This window comes from Hydra vulgaris, chromosome 11 (genome assembly GCF_038396675.1).
Source record: "Hydra vulgaris chromosome 11, alternate assembly HydraT2T_AEP".
In the NCBI taxonomy this organism is placed as follows: domain Eukaryota; kingdom Metazoa; phylum Cnidaria; class Hydrozoa; order Anthoathecata; family Hydridae; genus Hydra; species Hydra vulgaris.
The window spans coordinates 36,713,637-36,732,672 of NC_088930.1; the positions used below are offsets into that span (position 1 = coordinate 36,713,637).

The 19,036-nt window shown below is 27.6% G+C and overlaps 2 protein-coding genes across 5 annotated transcripts in view; one reads left to right on the forward strand and one right to left on the reverse strand.

Annotated features, from left to right (window-relative positions):
• The first annotated feature begins 4,016 nt into the window (after positions 1–4,016).
• LOC101240273 (uncharacterized) overlaps positions 4,017–19,036 on the forward strand; it is a 57,063-nt gene continuing 42,043 nt past the window's right edge. Inside the window, exons 1-2 of one of the 3 annotated variants that reach the window (XM_065810954.1) lie at positions 4,017–4,144; positions 8,170–8,221. In XM_065810954.1, the coding sequence (XP_065667026.1) occupies positions 4,136–4,144; positions 8,170–8,221 (61 nt within the window). In that variant the 5' untranslated portion in view covers positions 4,017–4,135. The remainder of the gene's footprint in view (positions 4,145–8,169; positions 8,222–19,036) is intronic. The other 2 variants (XM_065810956.1, XM_065810955.1) reach the window with 2 other exon arrangements.
• Positions 10,838–18,142, reverse strand: LOC136071753 (sterile alpha motif domain-containing protein 3-like). 2 transcript variants are annotated; one of them, XM_065810952.1, is made up of 11 exons: positions 18,084–18,142; positions 17,462–17,780; positions 14,518–14,761; positions 14,065–14,226; positions 13,793–13,877; positions 13,477–13,665; positions 13,095–13,301; positions 12,723–12,900; positions 12,367–12,449; positions 11,616–11,877; positions 10,838–11,522 (listed from the first exon to the last, which is right to left on the reverse strand). In XM_065810952.1, the coding sequence occupies exons 2-11, from the start codon at positions 17,553–17,555 to the stop codon at positions 11,509–11,511; spliced, it is 1,518 nt and encodes a 505-aa protein (XP_065667024.1). In that variant the 5' UTR covers positions 17,556–17,780; positions 18,084–18,142; the 3' UTR covers positions 10,838–11,508. The 2 variants fall into 2 exon arrangements, with proteins under 2 accessions (XP_065667024.1, XP_065667025.1); XM_065810953.1 differs by lacking the exon at positions 18,084–18,142 and having other exon boundaries at positions 11,451–11,877; positions 14,526–14,761; positions 17,462–17,610.

Consider the following 19,036-nt stretch of genomic DNA (forward strand, 5'->3'; position numbering starts at 1 on the left):
AAAATTGCAAGCATAACATAAATAATATTTTAGTGAAGGCTCAAAAATTTCAAAGTTTAATTTTTTTAATAAAACAGTAAACATACTCATCAAATAAGTTAGATTGAATATAAATGTTTATAAAATGTCTATGTTAAAATGTTTACATTCATTCAGTCAGAGCCCCAAAAAAAAAATTGCAAAATATATATTATTAAAAGCAGGAAAACCTGGTAAAAAAAAATTTCTACATTAGAGGGCATGCAAATTATTTAAAAGTTTAAAATAAAATAAAAGGTGTTTAAGTTTTAAAAACATTAACGCAGAAGAAACTTGTTTTTGTACCAACTTCAAAACGTATAGACTGTGATAAAAATGTGATAAAAGAAAATAGACCAAGGGAAAAATTAATTTTTCACTTACATAAGACAACAAAAATTAATCAAAGCTTCAGGAGAAATACTACGTGTAGATATATAACCTTACTTTTTAGTTCCAGACTAAGTATTTAACAGACTAATATATAATAGGCATCTTAAACTTAGATACACCAACCTTTCTAGAATACATGAATTAAATAGCTGTCCTTCTAATTTTTTTAAAATTGGAAATAAAAAATATGAACTATGTAGCAAAACAAATGAACTGGCAGATGAATCACAGCATCTTTTCATTCATTAGCAGTACAATAGATTAACTCAACTTAACGTTACAGGCTTTCAAATGTTGTAAATATGTTGAAGAATTTTAAGAATTCTTTAATATAATTGACAAGTAACCAACTAACAAAGTGTACCATTGTAATCTCTGACAACGTTGCAAATATGAAACTAAATGATGGCTAGTTTGGGAATAATGATCTAAATTGTTCTATCTAGATTCTACAGCTTTGTGTAACTGAACTTAACAGCAAAGCTTATACATAACTTATAGCTAAGGCTAAAAAACAGTATTTTATTTTCACATTTTTTCAAATTTTATAAACAGGGTTTATAAAATTCATCAACAGCTAACTTTTTCTTTATGCTCAGTTATACAGGATGTAGTAAAAGCTAGCGGAACAAAAAACCTCCTTTGCACTATTTTTATTAGAAATCAAAATGAAATTTAAACAAAAAGCAATAACATTGTTAAAATAATAAGTTAACAATAACAGTTAAATGAAAATTTCATCACAAAATTTTTTGGTTTGAAAAATAATAAAAATCTGAATATTTCTACCAAATTTAATTTTGTGTTCAAACTTTAAATGATTTAATGCAATTTTTCACTTTATATTTAATTTGAAATTACTGAAGTCAAAGAAACAAAGATAATGTGAAAGATTATTTACAAAAAAGTTTAAAAAAAGAACCTTTATAGTTATTTGCATCAGCCTAGTTTCTAATAAATAGATAAAGGAAAGAATTTATTTTAAATTATAAGAAACTTTAATATAAACAATTTACATGCAACATACATTAATATTAAATATGATGACTTTCAATAACTTCTTATTAGTATTTATCAAAAGATAATTCTGTGAAATACTTTTCACAGAAATATCTTTTGATATTAAAGTTATGCATCCACAATTTGTTCATAAAAAAGTGGATATTTTTATTGCAAAAGAAGGTAGCAGTAAAAAGTATTTGTTTTTGCTTTCATTATTTGCATTAACATGGCAAAATATTAGTTTAAAATTTTTTTAAACTGGTAGAAAAAACTTTTAGTATAAAAAAAAAAGAAAAAGAAAACATTGAAAAAAAATTTTAAAAATGGGAAAAAATTTTCAATTAAATAAACCGTATTAGTTTTTTGTAATTTTTATTTATACTTCAATTGGTTGATTGGTATCTTATAGAACATCGAATATATGTTCTAAAGTAAAAGAAAGTTCTTAAAAGTAGCTAAAAATAACATAGCTAATAATACTAGAAAAAATAGAAAACTTATTATCACAGTTTTGATTACTATTATTTCTATTTTCTAAAATAAATTTATTTAAGAAATTTAAGGGATAATGCTAACAGTAATAACAAATAATAGAACAATATGTATGGATATTTTATGAAAAAATAATAATAAACTAAATTTAAAAATTTAAATTACTGATAACCGTTTACTTTTTTTTTTTTCGTTCTACTTTGAAATGTACAACTACAGCAAATTGGATATTTTTCGTCATAAATCCAAATAAACATTTACATTTAAGTTTATTAATTCAAAAGTTAAAGGCAAAGAAAAAATATGAAAATTACGTTATTTTTTATGAAAAAATATGAAAATTACGTTTTTCACAATGTTATTTCTCTACGTAGTGAATGTTTTTGAACTGTAATTATACAAAAGTAAATACCGTAAGTGTATCAAAACAAATAATTATTAATGCTTGAAATAATTATGTTGAAATATTTACGAAATTTGCGGACCTTAAGACGCCACCTGACTTTGGGGTATGGAAACATGCATCAACAATTTCAGTTTAAGCATGCGCTTTAAAGCAAAGATTTTCGTTTTTCTGTTATATGTTGATATTTGATCAAGATCGGGTAATGATTGTTCTCTTCTCTTCAGCTTTTCCTTTTTCTGCTGAAATGTTGACAACTGATAGTTGAAAGAAATCATTCAACGATTTTCCTACAGCAGCAAACTTTTGCTGGAAAAATGGCTCAACTAGTCGAGTTTCTGTTGCTTTGTTAAGTGTTGAGGCAAGTTGTCGCATTCCCGTGTTGGATAGTCCTGTGTTCAACTGAACATTTAACAAGCTTTGCATTGTAAGTGTTGATTTTGAGCTGTTTATTTTTTTGGAAAATCTTGGATTTGGGTTATTTTCACTATATAACTTAAAAATGAAAAAAATGGCTTGGACGTAGTTAAAAGATTTCAAAAACAGCTCTAAATGTTCACACTAGGTCTATATAATGCCCATCTAAAAGGATTTGTTCGGTCCTTTCGGGTGATGTTAGCCATGGATATTTACAGGGTGTGCGTATCCGATTTTGATCAAATATTAAATAATACGTATTTTTGATAAATAAGTGGTATTGAACTCGAATTCGAAACTTATGCGTATTTTTCTGGTATCAACGGCGGTATGTTATACGTGATCAATACTCCGAGTATTTAAAATACTAGATATGCCGACTGGGAGCCGGATGTTGCGCTAATCTAATCGTAATAAACGTTAATCATTTGGATTGGCTGTTTGTATATAATAATTAATGTTCTAGACTTCAATAAACTCGCTATTTATACAAATTCCCAAGGGAATTTATACAAATTCCCTTAAAAATTTGTATAAATAGCGAGTTTATTGAAGTCTCGCTCTCTTGGAGTAACCTTTCAAACAACAACGGACTCGAGCAACTCAAGCTGTGATCTACAATCTTCTTTGTGTTTATCGCATATTTGTATAATAATATTATTTAATATATTAATAAATTGAACTCGTTGTACAATACCACTCTTAAGTACTACGACACCGGAAGCGTAATCCACTCGGCCACGCTAATACGTCTAATTGAGAGAAAATTATATCTATAAAAAAATAATTTTACATATTTATATCGGAAAAATAGCTATTCAAAAATAGGATGATGTTTAGGATAGCGATGTTAATTTATACAATTTTACACCGTACTATTGGGGTAAAAAAAAAAGGGTTAAACAGACTGAAAAGTACTAATTAATTAACTCGAAGAAGCTAAGAAGTTTAAAGACATTGTTTATTTAAAATCGTTAAAAAAAATTTTTTCAGAGATGTGGGGGGGAGGGGGTTACAAAATTGTTGCGTATTGTTGGGGGAGGGGGTCAATAAAATGTTTCGATGCGTTACGAGGTAGGATGGATCAAAAAATTGCGTGATGTAATTTATGGACGACTTCTTATTCAGTGGAGTTTTTTCGGCATTTCAATGTTTTGGCTTTTTAGAATTCGGTGTTTTAGAAACTCTCCAATTCAAGAAGAAAATTAGTTTAAATAATTTATTTTGTTAAATATTTATTTGTAGTATAAATAAATTTTTTATTTTATCTTTCAAGAGCTAATTTATATTTGAAGTAAAAAAAATGTTTTTGTAAATTGTGTCATTTCTTTTCTTTTTTTCTTTTTTTGTTTAAGAATTTTAATCAGTGGATTTTAAATGGGTATTATTTTTGAATAATTAGGATTTGGAATGGAAAAGGTAGTTATTACTTTATAAAGTTGTATATTGCATAGTGCGAATTAGCATATAATATAAAGTGTTCATAACAAGCATTTATAAATAACATGCAATTGTTTAAATTATCATAAGTGACTTTTTCAAAATTAACTAAATTAACTAAGTTTGTTTGTATTTAACAGCATAATTTTGTCTACTTTAATCCAGCATTTTTATGCAAGTTTTATATTTTAAGTTTTATTGCACTGTTGTTGTATTATGTTTTGTTTTTATTTTGATGATGCGTAAATAAACTTTTTAAAAACAACCATAAAAAATACACCAAGGGCCGTGTAAAACTTTGATGCATTGATAATGCTAGATTCGGTGTTATTACCAAGTTAAAACTTATATTCAAACAGACTCATAATAGACTATAAGTTTATATCGTACATTCACATCAAAAACTCGCAAATTTTAAACTTCGTATTAGGAATTCAGTTAGAGCGATTGTACTAGAATTAAGAACTCCATGGTTCAATGGCCATACATGCAATATCTGATAAGGAGACGGACGTGAACTGCCTATTTAAGTGGTCTTCAACAATGCTCTTGTGACAAGATTGTTAAGCTTTCTTGACTTGATAAATTTTGTCAAATTGAGTTTTTTTACTTTTAAGCCCAACTCCTGGAGCAATTTAATAACTAAAATAAGAAATATAATTGTTGATACAAAAATAACAACTATTACTGAAACGCAATAAGGTTTGGGTAGCGTTGAAAAATAAAAACAAAAGGATTGGTCGGGAACAGGTGTTTAAAAAAAGTATTATAAAAATGATAATTGGTAGATTTAGTCATAAGTTGCAAATCATTAAAAAAAATTTGAAATAAAAAAGATGTGTTATTACGGGACTATACTTTGAAATAAAAAAATTTATTAGGAAAAACTAGATGAAAAAAATATCAAATATTTGTATTTGGTATTGGGATTGTAAAACAACAGATGGACAAAGAGATTCAGATTAGAAGAGATTAGAAGTGGTTGTTCAGGTGTTGCACATAGCACAACCACCCATTTACGAAATGATTTTAAATTAAATACGATAGACGTCTAAGTTAAACGTCGCAAAATTTTATAACAGCCTTTTTAAAACTTAAGTGCAATCTTATAAACTTTTTTTATGTTTAAACTTTATTATTACCATGACACACAAAAAGGATTTTTTCTATCTAAAAAGCTAAAAATGTTAAAGCTAAAAATTGATATCTAGCTTTATTAAACAATGAATACTAGAGAAAAATAAATAATAAGTAATGAATATTAGAAATACTTGATATCAACCGAAAAATACCATGAATATTAAAGCGTTATAAATGAGGAGAAGCACAAATAAGAGATCACAATGAAATTATCACATATAAATCAGCTGCTTGTTCTAAGCAATCAAGAGGTGATGACTTTTCTGTCAAGACTTAATTATATAACTTTTGCCGATTAAAAAAAAATAAAGGTCATCGTATTTTTAAATATGCCGATTCTTCACCACCTTGCAAATCATCAGACTAATAATAAAATCCCAGAATAATTTTATGAGCCTTTATGATGTAGCTTCTCTAATTTTTATTTTATTAAAAAAATATATATTTAATGGAAATAAGACAGGAAGCAGTTACTTATATGCATTTATATTATATAAGCAGGTAGTTATAAGTTACTAGTTAATACCAAATTTATTACCTAAAATATTTTCTATTTTATGATTTACTATTAATAAAGTAAAAAATAAGGTACAAAGTAACTTTGCAGTCTTGAATATATAATTCACTTACTGATATTTAGTGTACTTATTAAATAACAACTCTTCAATTAATTTAGGCATGCTATAAATTTAAAAATACAATCTTTTCTCCATGCTAAGGCCTGTTTAATTAAGTTTTAAAAATGTTTCCGCTTGCTTTAAATAGGCATTTGATTTAAACAGATGAAGTTGTACGCAAAACTTTCTTATATAACCAAGTCAAGTACTACTAATAGTGTCTTTATATGAGCACCTGTAATTGCTTTCTTATCGGTTTATGGTCTTGTTCGCGCAAAACAAACCTCAGTTGAGCAATTAAATTGTGTTGAAGAATTTTTTTAACACGTTTAAATTTCTTCACGATAATCAAAATTAATGTAATAGATTTCATCATATTTTGGAAAATTGACTGTGTCCAGAAACGATTACAAAATCTGACTAGTAATTTTAAGAATGCAGCGTCTGATCGTGAACCACTGGTAAAAGTGCTTGTCAACATTTTTGATAATTTGGGTCAGGTTGTGGTAGACAATGGAAAACAAAATACACAATTTGGTTAATTGAGGGTAATAGAAAGATTATACGACATTGGAGGAAGCCTGGAGAATTAAGAAGAAAAACCTAATGAAAAAAAGAAACTTTTCCATCTTGATCAAAAAGTTTTTCTTAACAATAAATGGACATCTCATGTACATAAATCACTGATGTAATACATTTTTGCATTCATGTTATTTACAGGACAATCAAAGTGTTTCAAAGTGTTTGATAAGTTCAAGCATTTCAGCAAGTTACTCTTGATTTTGTGCTCTTTGTATTTGTTTGAGTCCTGGTAATTTAATATAATAGTCTTTTTTTACTTACAAATCCTCATATGCGTATTGTATGTTGATCTCCAAAAGATGAAGACATCTTGAATTATTTAATGCTCTGCTAATTTTAGAAGTACTTGAATTTCTTTAAGTTTTTTACAGTGCTGAACGAGTCACAAAAATGTCCTGTAAATGCTTGAAAAACACCAATTATGTCACTTGGTGGTGTTTGTTTTCTGACATTGCTAATGATGGAGGCTTGAACTTCTAGTTAAATGCTCTCCGTGATAAGACCGTAAGGACTTCTGGGAGCACCTAAATAACCTTAAAAAAAAAAGTATGTACGGTAGATGTTTATCCTTCTAATACGACTATTTAGTGACAGATAGAACGTTGGCTGCATTACAGTTAAAAACACATGAATCTTTTCATGCAGTTTCTCATGTTTGCAGAGCTTCATTAAAAAATTTTTTGATATTAAAAATGATATACCTAATTTTAAACTCAGGTTCGACATATCTAAAAGTTAAACAGTAAAAAGATTGGACTGTGCGGCGGTATGTCCAACTATCACTAGTTAAATTGACAAAATATGCTTTATCTAACTCAAAGATCATTCACTATCCATTGCAGTGACACAAATCGCGGCAAAAACTAAAGATATTTTTTTTTTTATTCATTTAAAAAGAAAAAGAGAAACCAAAAAAAGTTTTAAAAAAAAGTCCAAAAAAAGTCAACGGTTTGCGATCATCCATTTCTGAATGGTTGCTAATCATTGATCCTTTTTTATTATCATTAAAATTATCAAGACTAAAGCATTATTCAAATTTTATAAATAGCAGCTGCTTATCTACTTTATTTATCAAAAAATAAACTGCCGAAGAAAATGATTTGGCAAAAAAAACTCCTGGTCTCGCCCAAGGCAGACGCTTCTTCAAAAGTGCCGAAGCTTCGGCGTGTCAAAGCCAAAATTTCTGTAAATCCTTACTTTAAACAAAAGTCTCTCACCTTATGGTTTAATAACCCACTGATCTCACAAAGCTTAACCCACACAAGGGATAAGTCAAAAGGCATAACCCACAAGGCTTAACCCACTGATCACGAATATTAACGTTATACTAAAAACGCTAAGTTATTGTAAGATCGGTAGCTTAAATTTATTGAGATTTAAGGTTATTGCTCTTGTAAATATACAGTCTTAAAAAATAAAAGGTTACATAAATTTAATTTATCTACTTTATCTGTTTCTCTTTCTCAAATAAAAGACAGTATATATTTAAAATATATATTCGTTTTTGATATTATTTTTTCATGATATTTTAATGTAAATAAATAGCAGTGTCTAAGTTTTAATTTCATTAAATGGTTTTATGGTTTTAATGATGCTTTAAATACGCAACTTTAAATTTACTTAAATTGTAGGTGTTTTATGTGTTGTTTTTTTTGTTTTTTTCAGGTGTTACAATCTATTTTTATTCTGGTTTCTTGTTGTTCATATATATTTGGAGGTACTATATTTTTTCTTTCAAAAATCTATTTTTGTAATATTGTTAAAAGAATAAAGGTAAGTGACAAAAAAAACATGACAAAAACATAAAATCAAAACTGTGTGGCATTAAATTTAAAGACATTTTTAGTGGCAGCTTTTAAAAATTAAAAAAATTAAAACCATTCTTTTTATTTTCCATAAAAGTTATAAGTATTTTAAGCAGAAAAAATTTATAGCAACTCTGAAGAAAGTTGTGAACTTATCTTGTAAACTATTCGGCGACTATTCGGCGGCCGAGTATTTGGTAACACCAAGTACATTTTTGTGGGCAACAGACCTTTATCAGCGAAGTGGGAAACAGACTTTAGTGAAGTACTTTAATTATTTGTTTTATTTCTACGTTGGTCAAGTCATTAATTGAATGTTGCGTCAAGTTGTGTTAATTAAAAGTGTGAATTTCTTACAAAAGTTATGTCAGATATGCAAATTACAAGTAACATATATTGGGGTACTAAAAAATGCGTGCTGAATATTTATAGTAGTATATATCTAGCACGCATTTTTTGTTGGTTGAAACATTAACAGATTGTTTTACTTATAGTGTGTATATTCTGAAAATATAACTTATAACTTTCAAAAAGTTAACAAAATGGCACATCATTTTATTATATTGGCTCAACTGTCAATTATGAAACCACAACGATAAAATGATATGCCGAAAAGCAAGTTGTCACTTTTCCTCGTACAATTCACGAGAAAAAGCGCAATTAATTTATGTTAACAAAAATTTTAATATGAGTATTTAAGGAGGTAATATTGCTATATGTATATATATATATATATATATATATATATATATATATATATATATATATATATATATATATATATATATATGTATATATATATATATATATATATATTAGGGTGTATGATAAAACAACATTTTTTGAAAATGTCTGATGATACCCCCTAATTGTGTTCTACGTAATAAATTTATACTAAATTTAAAAAATTTTTAAATAAAAAAAGATTTTTAGAGGTTGCTCAAGACATTAAACATTGGACGGGTCCCTAATATTTTGAAAAAGACGTTCTTTAAAAGCATACCATGTTGGGTCTCAAAAGAAGTGAAACTTTATAAAATTAATTAAAAAAATTTATCGAAACAAAAATTTAAAAAGTTTATTTAAAAAAACTATTAAATTATGTACTTTTTTATTTTATGTTAAAAAACGATTTTTAACATAAAATAAAAACGAGTAATCTTTATATAAAATGGTTATTATTTTTAAATTTTTTATAAAGTTGCACTTTTCTTGAGACCCAACATGATATGCTTTTAAAGAACATTTTTTCTAAAAATATTAGAGACCCGTCTGATGTTTAAGGGTCTTAAGCGATTGCTAAATTATTTGGAAAACAATGGATTGCTCAGTTCATACAAGTAAAAGCACATCTACAAATAAAAAATGAATAATAAATTGTTTGAGTTAGTAGATTTGTTTTTAAATTGATTTATTTTTTATATTAGTAGATTTTATATTAAAAATAAATAAAAGATACCTATTCAGTTTAGACTGAATAGTTATTTTTATTGGTACTTTATTTTATCACATTAAAGTAAACTTTAGTAACACAAAATTTCATTAAAACAGTTTCATTTTAAATCAAATTGAATCATTTTTATGTCAGAATATTTTCTTTAATATTTCATACGTGTCCCCAGTGATGGATTGAGGGGGATTGGGGATACATCTTCCCCCACCAGAATCTGAAAATCCTAAAATATCTTAGAAATGTAGGACATTGTAAAAAAAAAAAAAATGACGCAAATCTTAATACAATATACAAAAATGTTTCAACATTCCCCCACCCAAAATATTTCTGAATATATCACTGCTTTCCCACACAATTGCAAGAAACAGTTTCAAATGCATGAGATCATGGAAAAAACTAGGTATCAAGTATCACGGGGTACGGGTGTCAACTTTTAATTGTTTGTTTTTAGTATTTGAATTCATAGTTTTGAATTAGACAGCTGTGTTCTCACAAAACTGATACACTTTAGCTAAAACAATACAAACAGTAACATTTGAACTAACAAAAACATTGTCATTTACTGTTTTGCAATGCTTTTCAACAATGATTTAAACTTTTTATGATTTTTTAATTATGCATCAAATTTGAATAATTCTAATACTTTATTGAATAGTTGGGGAGATGATAAACATTCTAATTTTTATTCGATGTAGCAACTACACTGTAAAAAAAAAAGGGTTTTTTAAATAGCTCTAAAAGGTTTTTTACTTTGTCCCGAGGGTGGAACCCTTTAAAGGTTTTCTAGAAAACCCTTTTTTTAAAAACCTTTAATCCGAAACTGGAAAACCCTTTTTTAACTTGTACTTTCGTTTTTAATTTGAATTATAAATTATTCAATAATTTTTTATATTACGCAATAACGATTTCAAGCACGTATAAAGTTGGTTCAGTAATATTATACTTAGGATAGATTGAATATACACTTTAGTTGAAACATTTAATTTATACATAATATTGCTTATATGCAAATATTTAGATTCTTTAATTCCACTGTAATTTTGCACGCAATATGAAAACTCAATAAAGAAAATTCTGTAATAATGTTTAAAATCTTATAACATCAAAGTAATATACAGTAAAGTTTACATTAAATAAAAAAAAAACATTACAATAATCAGAGATAGGTCAATAAATGTTGAACAAAAACAAACAAGTTGTACAAAACGAAACAAATTGGAAAATAACGTTAAAACTATTATGTAAAACTATTACGAGTTATTATACAAATTTTCTGCTTCAAATTTAACTATTACAACTATTATATTCCAACGTTAAAAGTATTACATGAAATTTACTTACCGTTAAGACTTATTTTCAAAAATTAAATCAAGAAATCGCCTAGTAGCACAAAATATAATAAAATTTAGAAATATGAGTTTATTCGAATTTAGTGACAAAAAAACATAAATAAATTATAAAGATTAACAACAAAAACATACAAAAAACAAAAGCCATAAATATTAGTGCAAAAGGCGGTTGTCCCATTTGCTGACAACATTTAGCACTTTTCCTTTACCACCTAGAAGCACTTTTTCTAAAAATTGACATGTATTGATCAATCCTTTTGGGAATTCAATGCTGAATATCCAAAATGCTGCAAACTATGCTTGAAAAGCCTCGGAAAAAGTACAAATAGTTTTAGGAAACAAAACTTCCTTGTCGACTGATACATTCCACTCGTCGTCTTGTGGCAATATGACTGGACTAATTGGTATTTCCTATATAAATAAAGAAATAAATACAATAATTCATTTAATCAAAAAACACACCTGAAACAACTTAAAATCCCTCTAATACAAAGCTCTTAAAACCATTAAGGTGCAAAAGGCGGTTGCCCCATTTGCTGACAACATTTGGCACTTTTCCTTTACCACCAAGAAGCACTTTTTCTAAAAATTGACAAGTATTAATCAATCCTTTTGGAAATTCAATGCTGAATATCCAAAATGCTGCAAACCATGCTTGAAAAGCCTCTGAAAAAGTGCAAATAGTTTTAGGAAACAAAACTTCCTTGTCGACTGATATATTCCATTTGTCATCTTGTGGCAATATAACTGGACTAAGTGGTATTTCCTGTATAAATAAAGAAATAAATATAATAATTCATTTAATCAAAAAACAAACCTGAAACAACTTAAAATCCCTCTGATACAAAGCTCTTAAAACCATTCAATTTTAAAATTTCTTAACTAATAACATTTCTATATAATACAAATTATTGAAGACTTCTCACCTAAAAGACAACATCACTTTTTAAATTGTGTCATTAGTATGAGAATATTTACATAGACTTGAAAATTTAATAACTTATTTCCTCAAACCAGTAAATTTTTGCATTTCCTTAGATCTCCTTCTAAATATTTCTTATTATTTATCAGATCTTCTTGTTATTAAATATATATTAGTTTATATAGTTAAATATATAATAAATAAATTAGTTTTTATAGTTTAATATATGATAAATACATATTAATTTGGAATGGACTATAAACAATGGACTATAGAAAAATATAATCAAGGGCAAATTACTAAATAATGTACAATGTACAATAAACATCCTACCTGTTTTGGTAAGGGAAAAAACAATTCTTCCTTTTCCCCAAACAATGAGGGCAACAATAATGTAACTAACATCACCTTCCAATCTAAAAGTATTTATATCTTTAATTATAAATACATACAAAGTAATACATTTGTTAAAACTAGTATATATAAAATAGCAGTATTAGCATACATGTGTAATGTATTAATAAATGATCAAATGCTTTTAAGTTAATCAATATTTGCTAGAGTTACTAAACTTGTGTAACTTATTGCCTACTATGACTAGTTTTAATTGTTATTGGAATATTACAATTTTTTATTTTACGATAAAAAGAGAATTGTAAGAAAGAAAAATTAAAATAAATAAAAATTACCCTGTCGTTTACCATTGTCCAAAGTCTCTTCTAAATGTTTGTTTATCATTGTTGAATATTCACAATATTTTTTGCATCTTTTGGCTGCTTCTTTGATCACCGCATTATAAAGGGATAGAAGATTCATTTCTAATTTGGTTACATCTACACCATATAGCAAAATCACATCTGCTGTAAACTTTAATTTATAAAAATCATTTGTAAAATTCATCTACATTATGATTACAGAAATAAGCCTATATTTAAAATTTTAATGTTCATAAGGTAATAATTTTAATATAGTCTTTCAAAACTGTCAAAGAAAATCAATGGAAATATTGTAAAAAAAAAGTACATTTCATAAAAGAAAAATAATTCTTTATAAAATCTTACAAAAATATTTAGTCGTAAACACGGAAATTCTTCCAGAACTTCTGCAGTTGTATGCGCATGGCAGAAAAGTTGTCTGTACCCGCAAGTTCGTTTCATTTTATCTTGGATCAAATCAAAGTTTGGTGTCTGTTTTTTTATTTCTTTTTTTAAAGCATCTTGATGTTTTTTTATGCTTATGTGATCCTCACCTTGTATCACATTAGCCAACTAATAAAAAGAAGTTATAGTTACAACTGTACATATAGAAGGATATTACCTTACACCAATCAGCTGGAACTTGTGAACAGTAACGAAAATATACATTTTTGACATTTAAACAACATAACATTACAACAATTTTACAAAGTTATAGCAAGTAATATCTATATACATTATTACATACTTTAACTCGAGCTGTTTTTGAAAGGGTGCTGTTGTCAGGTTGATCAATTTCAACTTGATCTACTTTTCGTTTTCTTCCTGAAACGCCAGGCCTTCCAAACTTTTCTCTTATTACAGCAATTGAATTTTCGCTACAAAGGGGTTGTCTGTATTTTTTAAATTTCCTTCGAAGAGCTACTCTAATAGTATTCTAAACTCAAAACACCCATTTAACATGTGAAATAGACATAAATTAAATTCTAAAATAAAATTTTCATATTAAATAAATGATGACAAATAAAAGTATGTAAAAAAGTATGGAATCCTAATTGCATTACACTACTTCCATCGTAATCAGCCAAAAAAGGATATTTTAATATAACTGTTGAGCTAACAGCAGAATATATTCTTCTGGTTGGGTACCTGTATAAACAGTTTTTGATAAAACATTACAAAATATTTAATATTAATATTATAACATAAATGTAGCAAACTAAAGAACAAATTATTTTTTAAAATATGAAAAATAATTATTCATGAAAAATTGATGAAATGGAAATGGCAAACTCAGAGTCGGCAAAGTATAAAACAAGAAAAATTTTCAACTTACAAAATGTCACGCCTTTTTAAGTCATCAAATAGTGCATCAATTAAGAGGGCTTTGCTTTTTGAGCCTAAACCAAAACTAGCCTTGTCTTGACATTGTAGCTTAGCTATAATATTACCCGGAAAAAGTGGCAACTGATATACAAAAGGAAATTCTTGCATCTGGCTAAATAAATAAAATAAACTATCACAGTAATTCAAGCAAACCAGAGTAATTTCTTTAAATTACTCTGATTTAAAGTATCTCATTCAACTGTAATTTAATATGGGTAAAAATATAATTTATAACAATGATATTCATCATTAAATGCATAATAGTTCTTAAACACAAGTATTATACAAACATTAAAGTATTAAAATTAAATAAAAGTATGCAAATACTCTCATAAATTAAAATCAATGATAGAGTGTTATTATTAAAAAAAAATGTATATAAAGTAAAAATACTATAACAAACTTATGTACACATTCTGCTTCTTCAATTTCTGAAAAACTGCCACTGTTTGTTGTTTCGCCCTTTTCATTATTTACACTGACAACTGCAGTATAGGTAGATTCAGAATTATCTAATGCTGTTGAAACAGATTGTTTTGTTGTTTTCAAAAGACGAATAAATCTTATCCTATCTTTTATCAAAGGTAAAAGCTCTGTTAGCATCTGCTCTGTGAGGTCACATAAATAGTCACCGGTTAATTCATGCCCTATTGCAAATAAACAATAAGAACAATAGTTTTACGAAACATACATAATTTTCAAATAAACAAACTACATAAACTAAACAAACTAAATAAGTATTCAAATAATCATGTCCTTAAATTGAAGAGCAAGACGGATGCACAACGCTATATCTCATGCTCACATACTGACAGTTGTTGAATTTAAAATAGTCATGTCGATTAAAATCAATAAAACATCCTGTTCTGCAAACTGTCCACTCATTTTCATCCAAAACTTGATAAGAATGCAAATGATGTGAAAAATAATTTGGTGTCAACAGGTGTCCACATAACAACCAACAGTCACGTAAACAGACAATGTGTATGATTTTAAAAAAAATTGGGACAGTTTCTTCTGTAACAGTATGCAACACATACACTGCTTTAATAGAATAGCAAATACTATCAATTGATATTGATTTCGCTATAACAATGGATTCATTCCCTTCTATATCTAAATCAAGTAACAATCTTATAACTTCTTGTACTTTAACATCCAAGTTATGAAAAAATCTTGGTGCATTTCCAGACACAGTATAATTAGATAAAAGCATATCATCTGTCAGCATTTCCCAGCACTGCAACATTTGATGACGCTTTGATAATGTTTTGGTAATATTCTTGAAACATCGTCCATTTGAGGCAGCTTTTTTAAAATACTGATGTTTAGATTCAAAACGTAAACACCAAAAATTTCGTAAAGGCCCAAAAAGACGTATCAGACGAGGGTAATGAACAAGCATGTGCATTTTTGGAATAATATATTCAGAACCAAATACTTCAGAAAATGTTTTCAAAAACATAGCAACTAATTCTTCTAACATGTATATACTGTCACTGTCTACAATTGGGGCAATAACAATGTCACATATTTCGCGAAGTATAAGATAAACCTCCCAGCCAATATTTCCCTGTGGTACATCATTACCGACTAACTGCGAAAACAATAGGAAAAGTTCTAGCTTCTGTACAGCTGTTCCATTTATGTGCGCTTTATCTGATGCTATGTTTTTAGGTAATTGGCAAGGGCGATTAGACGAATTAATTAAATGAATTTTGTTTATAGAATCATTTATATTATTTATTGATAATGTATTACAAGAGCGTAACAAATACTTGATAACACATTTTAAAGTTACTGGCATAATGCCTTCAAATAAGTCATGCATTATATCTGGAGGGAAAGCTGTAAGTACATCAAAGTTATCCAACTCTAAAAAGTCACACTTTTTGTTAACACCATACACATTCTTGTTTGCTGCATTATCAGTTATAGCAGTTAAGTGATATTCATGAATTTTCGGAGTTCTGAGACGAAGAGTGCTTTCACTAAAGTTATTTCCAATTTCTGACTTGTCCACCATACAGAAACGACAAATTCTTCCAGTATGGAAATACTACTGAAATCCTCCTATAGCATGAGCTGAAAGCATATCAGCCGATATACCTGTAAGTTTGCCTTTTAAACATTGACGTAATCCATTGACGGAAACCTCAATTCCTTCTCTCTGCAGTACATTTAAATCATGAATTAATGGACGAAGAACTTCAGTGTAGTCATATTTGGCCATTTTTATAAATTTATGTTCAATCAATAAAGCCAAATGAATAAATTTTTGCTTTGAACGAAACTCAGATGGAATATTGCCTAACATAAAATAAAATGCAGTCACTTTATGCTTCCCTCGCTTAGCTCCTATTGGATTGCAAAGCTCAACTTCATCTACATATAACTGAATCTGCAATGCACTTGGATTTTCAGAAAAAAAATTGTCACTATGAAAAAGTTCACTGTCACAAAAGGATATCATAAAATCATTATTAGAAAGAGACTGATTGTAACTGTCACCCAAACAGTTGTAAACATCTTCATGGGAAACTAATTTTGATAAAACTTCGAGAATTGGAATGTATTGAAAAACACCAATTGTATTATTTATTCTAAAATCTATTTGTCTAGGCATTGCAATCATATTTTTGCTTTTCAATAATCCTATTAGTCTATTTTCATTTGAAGACATCTCGCCCATGAATTGCAGCAATCTTTCTGTGTCTGTTATATGTGCCCAATTATTGTCCAGTGGTAAAATATTATTTTTGAATAAATATTGACATATAACATCCTTAAAACTACTTAGTGTAATCAAAAGTAGGTTTTGTATATCTTTTGCAATTTCTGCATGAACAGAGGCTGGAAGTATGTGTACTTCTCTGAGTCGCAAAAGAAGAAATGCAAAATGTCTTTCCAAAGTATTAAGCATATCAGTAACATTTTTACATTTAAAGTCTTGGTCTAATTTTTCATTATTTTGATCATTTGATTCTTCGGTTGTTTCAGATGAATCAATGTTATCATTTTTACAATTTCTACTCCCCTGATCACTTTCATTATCATTAGACCAGCTTCTTAATAAATTACTGTGCTTTCGTTGAACATGTTTTTTTAGACTATCAGCACTTTTGAAAGTTTGCTTGCACGCACTTGAAACACATCTAACGTAAAAAAGAGGCTGATTTTCATGAAACAAGATAAGATGTCGCAAATACTTTCCAAATGAAAAATAATTGTTACCACATTCACAAAGAAATTGGGGCATGTTTAGCTATTGTATATTATAAGGAATCTGCAATGTAAACAGTACAATTTAAATGTTACTATAAAATGCATAATAATAAAAAAATTACTTTCAAATTCGGCTGCAGTTTGTTCATTAAACCCATTATCTATTAGCCATTTGGCTACTTCTGTAGGTGACCAGTTTTCAATATTTGCAGACATAATTCTTTAACTTTATTATTATCTCTGCTTTAAATGTTAATTATTAGTTTTACTTTAAAATTTTAAAAAGAATTACATTGACCTATAGGTAAAATAAATCGGTTAACTTAAAAAGTATACGCTTTTGCGTATTCTACTTTAAAAATTTTAACAAAATACAATTTTAAATATAATGGAATATAATAAAAATAAATACTATTTATTTTATTTAAGATATCATTATTGCTAAGCAGCTGGGTTAGCAAAAGATACTATGACTCAAAATGAGGTTTTGATTTTTCTAAAAACGAAGACCAGATATATTACTGATTTGGGGAGAAATGTAAGAGAGTGCTTCTAGATTGGCTAATTTATGGATAACATGCAAGGGAATGCTGCTACATCGACTTAGAGTTTGGGTTGGGGCAGGTATAGATCAATCGATGTACCAGTACTCTCCTACATTTCTCCTCAAATCAGTAATATATCTGGTCTTCGTTTTTTTTAAAAATCAAAACCTCATTTTGAGTCATAGTATCTTTCGCTAACCAAGCAGCTGTGATCCTATTTTAAACCCTTTCTATTTTTAATTATGCCTCGATGTCAATAAACGGCACTCGGTATTTATTGGTTTCTTATTAATTTCACCACGAAAAAACCCTTTGCCTTTTTGGGTTTTCTAATAGAACCCTTTTAAAAACCTTTTTTTACACACCAAAAGGTTTTCTAGTGGTAGAAAACCTTATAAGAGTGTAAAAAACCTTTTGCGAAACCTTTTTTTTTTTACAGTGTAATTTAAAAAGATAATCAAGCCTTTTATCAACCATTTGACCCATGTGTTTCAACTTACAGATTATTTTTTTCAATTATTTTAAATCAACACATCAAACTCATTTAAGTAATTAACAATCTAGATGGACAACAACAAAGTTGTTAATATACAAAGAAAGGAAGAACATAAAAACATTACCTCTATTATTTGTAAAACTAATGGTACCACAGAAGATATAGTAAATTATTTTCCAGACTCAATTACAGAATCATTTTTTAACTATTTTGGAATGCTATCAAACAAACTGTATGGCAATTATTCAAGTGGTAAACCACCATAAACAAACATAACTTTATAAAAAATTGATATTCAATTTGGTTTTATACTAACAAAAGCATGAACATACAAATAATATTACCTAAAATACAACCAATTAGTTTACAACTTTTCCAATTATCATAAAATTTTATTTTAGAAGATTAGACGTATTGCACGTATCTTTATAATAGATTTAGAACGTATCTTTATAAACGAAGCAGAGCTAATATTGTCACTTAGTAGTTTTTATTTTTTTAATATATTCAATTATTTAACACTTTAAAAAATAAATCAAAGGTATGTTAATATTGTTTTTCTAGCCAGTGCCTTGCAGAGGGTAGGTCACCCAAGTAAATTGCTTAGGGCCCCCGCCCCTTCTTTTTTTCATTATGCCTTGAAGCAAATCAGTTAT

What these genes read in the sequence shown, in the direction of transcription:
- LOC136071753 (XM_065810952.1), bottom strand. Translation starts at nt 17,555, where the DNA reads ATGTCTGCAAATATTGAAAACTGGTCACCTACAGAAGTAGCCAAATGG. An exon ending in CTGATTACGATGGAAGTAGT is followed by an intron (nt 13,666 to 13,792) that starts GTAATGCAATTA and finishes TTTTGAGTTTAG; the next exon opens with AATACTATTAGAGTAGCTCT. An exon ending in GGACAATGGTAAACGACAGG is followed by an intron (nt 12,450 to 12,722) that starts GTAATTTTTATT and finishes AAATACTTTTAG; the next exon opens with ATTGGAAGGTGATGTTAGTT.